The 8,720-nt window shown below is 49.5% G+C and overlaps 2 protein-coding genes across 6 annotated transcripts in view; both read right to left on the reverse strand.

The window, feature by feature from the left end:
* Positions 1-4,734, reverse strand: UBE2C (ubiquitin conjugating enzyme E2 C). Of its 3 annotated transcripts, none has more exons than XM_017877944.1 (6): positions 4,519-4,734; positions 3,851-3,878; positions 2,647-2,733; positions 1,685-1,889; positions 1,519-1,578; positions 1-590 (listed from the first exon to the last, which is right to left on the reverse strand). In XM_017877944.1, the coding sequence occupies exons 1-6, from the start codon at positions 4,617-4,619 to the stop codon at positions 532-534; spliced, it is 540 nt and encodes a 179-aa protein (XP_017733433.1). In that variant the 5' UTR covers positions 4,620-4,734; the 3' UTR covers positions 1-531. The 3 variants fall into 3 exon arrangements, with proteins under 3 accessions (XP_017733433.1, XP_017733432.1, XP_017733431.1); XM_017877942.1 differs by lacking the exon at positions 1,685-1,889 and adding an exon at positions 1,890-2,040 and having other exon boundaries at positions 500-590; positions 4,519-4,703; XM_017877943.1 differs by lacking the exons at positions 1,685-1,889; positions 2,647-2,733 and adding an exon at positions 1,890-2,040 and having other exon boundaries at positions 341-590; positions 4,519-4,733.
* Positions 4,735-5,901: 1,167 nt separating this feature from the next.
* The window catches only part of DNTTIP1 (deoxynucleotidyltransferase terminal interacting protein 1), a 24,568-nt gene continuing 21,749 nt past the window's right edge, over positions 5,902-8,720 (reverse strand). For 2 of the 3 annotated variants that reach the window (XM_017877945.1, XM_017877947.1), the window contains exons 11-13: positions 8,131-8,202; positions 6,389-6,444; positions 5,902-6,272 (exon numbers count right to left, since the gene is read on the reverse strand). In XM_017877945.1, the coding sequence (XP_017733434.1) occupies positions 6,134-6,272; positions 6,389-6,444; positions 8,131-8,202 (267 nt within the window). In that variant the 3' untranslated portion in view covers positions 5,902-6,133. The remainder of the gene's footprint in view (positions 6,273-6,388; positions 6,445-8,130; positions 8,203-8,720) is intronic. The other variant, XM_017877946.1, reaches the window with a different exon arrangement.

Genomic DNA, 8,720 nt, shown 5'->3' on the forward strand with positions numbered 1-8,720 from the left:
AGAACATGGGGTGGCTGTGTGGTGGGATCCTCCCCAACACACACGCTTGTTCCTTCTACAGCTATAGGAGGTTTCAGCCTAAGGTCTGGCTCAGCCTCATCTGCAACACAGCTGAGGGAGCTCCAACATTCACTAACATTGCTGGTACACATCACCGACTCCATAGACAGGAAGTATTATTGTGACACTCATTTTATAGATGAAGAAACAGATGCAGAGTCATAAAATAAGGTACAAGGGAATAAATCTTTGTCACCTCACTGCTTGGCCCCACATCCTTAAGTTCCACCTCTGCCTACCCTGAGTACCTCTAACCCTAGTGTAACTACAAGGCAACAACTTGTCTAAAAAAGGACCAAAATGCATTTATTTAATATACATCACAAGGGTTCAACCGAGGCTTAATTTAAAAGACAAAACAAAACAAAATAATACCACAGCTCAAGATACAGAGTCCTATACAGAAATCACAAAAGGACAGACCATCTAAGGAAAATTAAGACAACACAAGGACAGGCTGGGCAGCCTGGGTCAGGGCTCCTGGCTGGTGACCTGCTTTGAGTAGGTTTCTTGCAGGTACTTCTTAAAAGCTGGAAGAGAACAGGCGGGTCTCAGTGAGTGATGGAGACAGGATGAGTTCATCTTTACTATTATTACTGTTTTTGAGACGGAGCCTCACTCTGTTGACCAAGCTGGAGTGTAGTAGAACGATGTCTGCTCACTGCAACCTCTGCTTCCTAGATTCAAGTGATTCTCCTGCCTCAGCCTCCAGAGTAGCTGGGACTACAGGTGCCCACCACCATACCCAGTTAATTTGTTTGTATTTAGTAGAGACGGGGTTTCACCATGTTGGCCAGGCTGGTCTCAAACTTCTGACCTCATGCGATCCACCCGCCTCGGCCTCCCCAAATGCTGGGATTACAGGCATGAGCCACTGTGCCTGGCCCAGGATGAGTTATTTAAGGTGGGCAAGAGGCAGTTTGACCAGGGATGCAAAGGTGGGAGGAGGTGGAGAAGGAGGGGCTGGTTTCCCAGCCTGGCATTCTCCCTGCACTGCCCATCCAGGCAGCTCTCCTGGAAGGGCTTGCTTCTAGCAAGACTGGCGGGCACAGGCAAGGCACTCTACTAAGCAACCTCTTAACCTGCATTAATATGGAAGAAGTTAATCCCACCTTCCCCCTTTTTGAGACAGGGTCTCACTCTGTTGTCTGGGGTGGAGAGCAGTGCTGTGATCATAGTCCACTGTAACCTCGAATTCCTGGCCTCAAGCTATCCTCCTGCCTTGGCCTCCCCAATAATTTCCCAAAATTACTAATAGCCAAAAATGTGTATTCCCCTATAAAATAATTGCTATTTTATAGCAAATAGGAGCACTGGGGCAGAAGCAGAAGTGGGTTGCTGCCAATACTCCACCCTGCCCCAACCAACCCAGTCCCAACTCACTGGGCTCCTTTTGTTTGAGGGAGCCTTTGAAGGTTGGGGGAGGGATCACCCTGGGCTCAAGGACTGAGGACTCACCTGTGGGGTTTTTCCAGAGCTCGGCAGCATGCGTATTCAAGGGACTATCAATGTTGGGTTCTGTGGGTGGAGAGAAAGAGGTCAAGGGGGTAGAAGGGGCTGACCCCAGGAAGTCCCGAAAGGGTCCCAAGTTGCATGGAGGGGAGGGGTTGGTCTCTAAAGTCACCTCCTAGAAGGCTCTGGATGGAGAGCAGAATGGTCCTGACGTCATATAGGGCAGACCACTTGTCCTTCAGGATGTCCAGGCATATGTTACCCTGGGTGTCCACGTTGGGGTGGTAGCAGGGTGTGAGGAATTTCACCGTGGGCGCATTGTAAGGGTAGCCACTGGGGAACTCTAGTGAGAGCTTATACCTCAGGTCTTCATATACCTGGCATTTGGAGAAATAGACGCAGAGTAAGCTCCAGCAGCAGCCTCATATCCCAACCCAAGCCCCACACAAGGGGCTTGCTAGAACCTTGAGTTTCTCTGGGAGCAGACAGTAGACACACTGTTGAGCTGGTTCTGATGCTTCCCACTGCCTTTTAAAAGTTTTTTTATTTTAATTTTTATTTTAGAGACAGGGTTTCACCATGTTGCCCAGGCCAGCCTTGAACTCCTGGGTTCATGTGATCTGCCTGCCTCAGCCTCCCAAAGTGCTGGGATTACAGGTGTGAGCCACCGTGCCTAGCCTGATGCTTTCCTCTTATCTGATGGAGACATCAGTGATTCTTTGGTGTAAGGATTGAAAATTGGCATTCTGTGCTTTATTTCAATTAGAATATTAGTTGCTAATATGTAAAAATTAGGAGATTTGGCACAGATTTGGACTCCTGACTCATCTTAAACCTGATCTGCAGCAATGGGAAGCTGCCTTCTTGAGATCTGTGCTCTCCTATTGGCCAAAGTCCTCACTTCATCCATTTCCTTGCTGTCTGGCCCCCTAAAAACATCTAAGATAGACAGCCCTGCTTTAAACCCACCCTCTAATTGCGCAGAGGGAAAGAACAAGGCCACATGGCTCAGAGAACGTGAACAGTCACAGGTGGAGTGTCTTGCTCCACCAAAGGTTTGAAGCAGAGCCCTCACTGGGATCTCACCTCCCACTTTTCCCCAGACTTACTCACCCATCCCAGCCCTACACTTACTGTTCCAGCTGCTCCATGGATGGTCCCTACCCATTTGAAAAGGTTGTCTGATTCAGGGAAGGCAGAAATCCCTTTATCGCCAGACATCTGGGGAGGAAACACATTTGCTGGAATGTGGAGTACACTTTTGGGCACAGCAAAAGTCAGTGGGTGAGCTTTCCCCTTAATCATATATGCATATCTCACATATATATATGTATATACACACATATATATGAGATATAGATGGGGTTACCCCATCTCTTTTTTTTGAGGCGGAGTCTCGCTCTGTCACCCGGACTGGAGTGCAGTGGCCGGATCTCAGCTCACTGCAAGCTCCGCCTCCCGGGTTTACGCCATTCTCCTGCCTCAGCCTCCCGAGTAGCTGGGACTACAGGCGCCCGCCACCTCGCCCGGCTAGTTTTTGTATTTTTAGTAGAGACGGGGTTTCACCATGTTAGCTAGGATGGTTTTGATCTCCTGACCTCGCGATCTGCCCGTCTCGACCTCCCAAAGTGCTGGGATTACAGGCTTGAGCCACCGCGCCCGGCCGGGGTTACCCCATCTCTACAGACACACACACATACTCGCTCTGTGGCCCAGGCTGGAGAATAGTAGTGCGCTTGGCTCACTGCATCTTCTGTCACCACGGTTCAAACGATTCTCATGCCTCAGCCGCCCGAGTAGCTGGAATTACAGGCATGCACCACCATGCCTGGCTAATTTTTATATCTTTAGTAGAGAGGGGGTTTTGCAATGCTGGCCAGGCTGGCCTCGAACTCCTGACCTCCAGTGATCCACCCACCTTAGCCTCCCAAATTGTTGGGATTATAAGGCGTGAGCCACCGCGCCCGGCCTCCCCTTAATCTCATCACACTCTGATCCAAAATAAAGCAACCAAATTCATAGGCTAGAAATACCAAGAAGGGTGGGGAGTTGGGTGTGGGTAAAGCTTGGTTGGGGCCAGGAAATAGGGACACACTGGACAGGGAGGGTCTTGTATGACTTCAAGGAAGTATTTCAGAGATAACTTCATGTTGAGGGATGGAACTGGGAGGAGGGACTGCTGGAAGAAATGGTGTAGGTGGGGTGTATGAACTTCTTCCCAGGAAGGAGCAAATTACATTTATATTTTACCCCTATGTCTAGCAAAAAAGCTGACAGAGGAAAGGAGGCTACTGAAAATTGGGTGGAAGGCTGGGGTTCCGGGTACTTAGTCACTCACCATGAGGGTCATCAGCTCCTGCTGTAGCCTGCAAAAAGAGAATTCAGGGTTATCTGGGAGTCTGGATGGGCCAGGGCTCCAGATGGTGCATCTTCTCCCATCTGAATCTCTCAGGGGGAGCGGTCATGGAGGCTCCCCACTTCGTCAAGGTCAGGCTCAGCTCAGGGTACACTCACCAGATCCACAGGACGATCCTAGCGAGTCCTCACCCTCCCTAATTCCAGACTCCCTCGGGATGATTCTGGCATGTTCTTAATTCCCCAGGCTTTGGCATCTCTTCCTTGCCCGAGTCAACTTCTCCCTTCCCCTGTCTCCGCCAAGTCACGAGGGTCCTTGCGCGTCTTCATCTAGGCCCACCCGGGAAGGAGCCTGGCAGCACCCCTACCCTCCCATCCTCCTTCGGGAGAGTCTCCAAGAACGGTCTGAGCTCCTGGCGTGTCCCCTATCTCTCAAATCTCACCCGCGCAAGGAGGTGGGAGTCCCGGAAGTCTCCGCCCTCGGCACCCATGCCCAGGGGAATGCCAGGCCCCGAGCTCCTGGCACGTTCTCCTGCACCGGCATATCTCCCGCTCCAGGAGGTGGGACGGGGGTGGTCCTAGAAATCTTTGCTCCGGGTCCCAATGCCTAGGGCATGGCAGGCCCAGCGAGTGGTACGCCGCGTCACCCACCTTTTGCCCACGGGACCCCGGGCGGCGCCCCCGCTCGGCTCGGCTCCTTTACGGGCGGCGGTGACGCTTGTGGCTGCTGGGTCGCGGTTTTGGGAAGCCATCCGGGCGGCGTTGGCAGAGAGACAGGAACTCGGAGAACACGACTGCAACTGCAGGGCTGCGGGCCCGCCCGCCCGCGTTTGAATTGTAACCCTCTGGGGGCGTCGACCAATCAGTGACTCGCTTGGGTTTGATCCAGCCAATGGGACGCGCCGGAGCGCTCTGTCGTCGCTCCACTGCTAGACCTACCCACCGGCGCACCACTATTGGGCGGCAGGATCCCGCTTCTGACAGCCGATTGGTAGACGGGCTGCCATTAACTAACGAATCCATAGCGGATTGGTGGCCTTTGGAAAACGCTAACCATTAAAGGGCCAAGAAAACGTCCATGTGGGATGAACCCCTCCTTAAGGCTACACGCCTTACTCCCCTTGGGAACACCCGGCACTTCCAGCCTTTATCGGATCTCCCTCGGGAAGGGAGTGCCTCCAATCCTGCTGCACTGGTACCCTTCCCCCAAACCGGAAACCTCTGCTCCTCCCCACAATTATAATCGCCGGGGCATCTTTGCTGGGTCCTAAGTATCTGAAAATCCCAGCGAGGGGAAAAACTAAAGGCTGATGGCCAGAGCAGCAGGCTCCCTATTAGAAAACATAGGTTCACACATCTCCGCAGAGATGACAGAAAAAAAAAAAAAAGACAGCATTGGTTCAGGCCCGGCGCTGTGGCTCACGTCTGTAATCCCAAACACTTTGGAAGGCTCAGGCAGGAGGATCGCTTGAATCCAGGAGTTGGAGACCAGCCTGAGCAACAATATAGGGAGGCCTGTCTCTACTTAAGGGAAAAAAAATAAAAAAAATAAAAAAGGCTGGTGAGGTGGCACGAACCTGTAGTCCCAGCTACTGGAGAGGCTGAGGCTGAGGCGGGAGAATCGCTTGAGCCAGAGGCTGCACTCTAGCCTAGGCAACAGAGCAAGACTGTCTTCAAACAAACAACCCCAATAACACAGGTTCATATCCTGTATATCCTACCTCTCCAATGGGTAGTGTGTGACCTTGGGGCAGGTCCTTTAGTACCTTAACCTGTAAAATGGGAGCAATAAAAGCCAACTCTATTTTTCATATGATCTGTCATCAAACTCCACCACATTCTGCCATGTCCTTAAATTAGCCGGGTAAAGAAACTACAAATGGGGAAAGGGAAGACGGGCAAGGTACATGGTGCTCCCAGCTTGGTCTCATCAAGCCTGGCTCTATACTGTTATGGGTGAGGGTTATCTTGTCCTTTTTTCCTACATCCACTTCTAGAGCCCTTGATGTTCTGTCAGTTCCCGCAAGGTACAGGTTCACCATCTGTGTTAATTACAAACTGTTTAATTGTTTCTTATCCCAATAACTTTACAAATATGGAACCACATGCCAGTCTGGGGGTGCTGTGCAATGAGTCACTACAAACTCGCTCAGGCACAGCTTAATGCCGCTGAGATCCATCTAGGAGCAGTCCCAGCGGTGGCCTCAGCCGTGTGAAGAAGAGGGCTTTGGAGGAGGGCTGCCAAGTGTGGCCAGGGGACCTGGCCTCAGGTCTGTGGAGGTGCTTCAACAGCACGATGTTCATTCTCTGTCCGTAGTGTCTCCATATACTTTCTCATCTTCTCCACCATCCAGGAGGGTAGGACAAAGGATTTCAATTCTTCTAGCTTCAGATCCAGGCATCCTCTGGAACAGACATTGAAGAGGGAAGTTGGGGGAAGTGAGGACATAGGCCCTGCCTCATTCTAGGGCCTACTTTGAGGCAGGGAGAGGAGAAGGGGCAGGAGACCCACTGGTTTTACCTGTAGTCATCACTGGCCGCAAGGTCCCGGATGTCCTCCTCGATGAGGAGGTAGGCCTGAGGCAGGAGCAAGGGAGAGGGATCATTGCCATTCATTTCACTCCAACTCAGTAACACTTCATTAAACATCTGCTTAATGTAAGGCCTGCTACTAGGTGGAAGAGGGGGGATGCGGTTTACAATTTAGTAGGGAAGAGTAAGTGGGGAGAGATGGGAATGGTGCCTTGAGACAATCTTTTACTAAAGTAGATGCTTTATGGATGGGAGAGTAGGGACTAGTGACTTATTTATAGCCTCCTCTTTTAAAAAAGGACCCATTTCTCTCTTGAATGATGTGGTGAAAAGTAAAAATAAAAAAAAGAAAATAAAGAAAAAAAAAAGGGATCCACCATTACTCCTATATCTTTTGGTTAAGATCAAGTGTACAAAAGGACCCAAGGTGGGTTATAACAAAATGGCAAGAAAGCCAGCAAAATATACATGGAAATAGGAAATCAGGAAGAGGAAACCATGTGCTCCCTCTGAGGACAAAGATAACTTGGTTTTGAATTTGTGGCAAAGTGGAAAACATGATAAACTGCCCTGCTGTCTAGTAATTGGCCTGTATTGTACTGGGGCCTGTAGAAATGCTTTGTCACAATGCCTCGGTCTACAGTGGGTGAGGGCCCTTTTGTGAACTTAACATATAGGAAGAATTGTTCATCACATTAGAAAGTCTTCTGTGGGAGACTTTTTAATGTTAGGGTCAGGAATAATTGTGTATCCCTTGAGTAATTTGTCTACATCTTATGGGCACTATGAACCGTAACAGATCAGGTGTCCATGAGCGGGGCCTAGAGCTGAATTTGCCAGCATCTGTAGAAGTACACAGGTCTCCCAGGTCAGCAATATAAAAAACACCTTTTTTTTTTTTTTAAAGAACTAGTTTTACTGGTGGCTTAATTTTAGGTCCTGCCCCCACCCCCTACCATCTATTTCTTATTTATGTTACGTTGTATTTTATGTACATGGAGCTTAAATCTTTTTTGAAGTAAAGCATAGGCACAGAGTAGTACAATAAAATAAAAGGTAGCTTTCACTGCCAGAAAGGAGATGGCATATCAGTTTGTAAGACACTTAGATTCTAAAAGGAGCAGTACCTGTGGTGGGAGTGAGTGAGTCCTCAGGTGGGGGACATTGTGTGTGATGGACAAAGCCCTCAACACTAGTTTTTGAACACATGCAATGATGATTTTCCTAAGGTTGCTATTTCATATGATCTGAGAACTCTTTAAGTAGAGGTAAATCTGGAAGGGGCTGCCAGGTGCGCAAACACATTTCACTGCTAACTCCTACTGCCAAGGGTTGCAGCCTCGAGTACTGGTTTGAGAAAAGATTGTATAGCTGTGTCTGGTGGAAGAGTGATCAATGAGTGAACTCTATCAATGGGTTCAGTAGTGGGGAAAAGTAGTATTGTGTGTCTTATACCTGCTATTCCCATGGACAGCTAATATCCAAATATGTGATCTTGGAGGCATGAGGAGAAAGTGTGAGGGGGCGGAAGGGAGATCTAGGGGATAGGGAAGGGAACCTGAAGATTATAATTTGCTCTTCAGCATGAAGAAATGGGCCTATAAGTCTCTCTTCTCACACACTGGTCAGGCTTTGGGAGTCAGATTTGGAGGTAAGCTGTCACCTACAGCCAAAATCCTGGTTTCCAGGTGGGGTGGGTCGCTGGCAGTGGCACAAATGAATACTGCTTACCATCTTGCCCCCTGTTGCCCGCATGTGATGCTGCTCAGCCAGCCAGTGCTTGTCCTGGGGGTCAGCTGCATACTGTAAGAGATGAAGTTATAAGAGAATCAGCCTCAGGTAAGGGGCTCTTCTCATTTGGTCCCAGAGCATACTCTTGGCCCGTGAGCAGCTCTTACCAAAAGTTCTTGTCTCCTAGCGTGGTGGACTTAGAGGGCTCACTAATCTCTTCAGAGAAAGCTGAGCCAAACCCAGAGGGCAGACCATGGGACCCAATTCCCAGACTTAGTATACTCTCAATCCTCACTCCCTTCTCAAAACAAAGCACCCTGGGCAACTGGTGGGACTGATAACTATTATTTTAGAGCTTCCTCTTTTAAAAAATGAACAGAGGTGGCTTATAACGCCTGTAATTATTACAGTGACCATAATAAAACAAAAATCAGGACACCTCATGTACTGTCAGATGCATAATAGCATCATGGTTAAGAATTCAGTTTTAGGGCCGGGCGCGGTGGCTCAAGCCTGTAATCCCAGCACTTTGGGAGGCCAAGACGGGCGGATCACGAGGTCAGGAGATCAAGACCATCCTGGCTAATACG

This window comes from Rhinopithecus bieti, unplaced genomic scaffold, assembly GCF_001698545.2.
Source record: "Rhinopithecus bieti isolate Rb0 unplaced genomic scaffold, ASM169854v2 scaffold_10347, whole genome shotgun sequence".
NCBI lineage: Eukaryota > Metazoa > Chordata > Mammalia > Primates > Cercopithecidae > Rhinopithecus > Rhinopithecus bieti.

Bases quoted from the DNA above. Each gene is read 5' to 3' on its own strand.
- UBE2C (XM_017877944.1), bottom strand. From the start codon at position 4,619: ATGGCTTCCCAAAACCGCGACCCAGCAGCCACAAGCGTCACCGCCGCC. The intron at 1,890-2,646 runs GTAAGTGTAGGG...TCCAAATGCCAG, and splicing joins TCCATGGAGCAGCTGGAACA to GTATATGAAGACCTGAGGTA. The intron at 591-1,518 runs GTGAGTCCTCAG...GTTCTCTTCCAG, and splicing joins GCTCTGGAAAAACCCCACAG to CTTTTAAGAAGTACCTGCAA.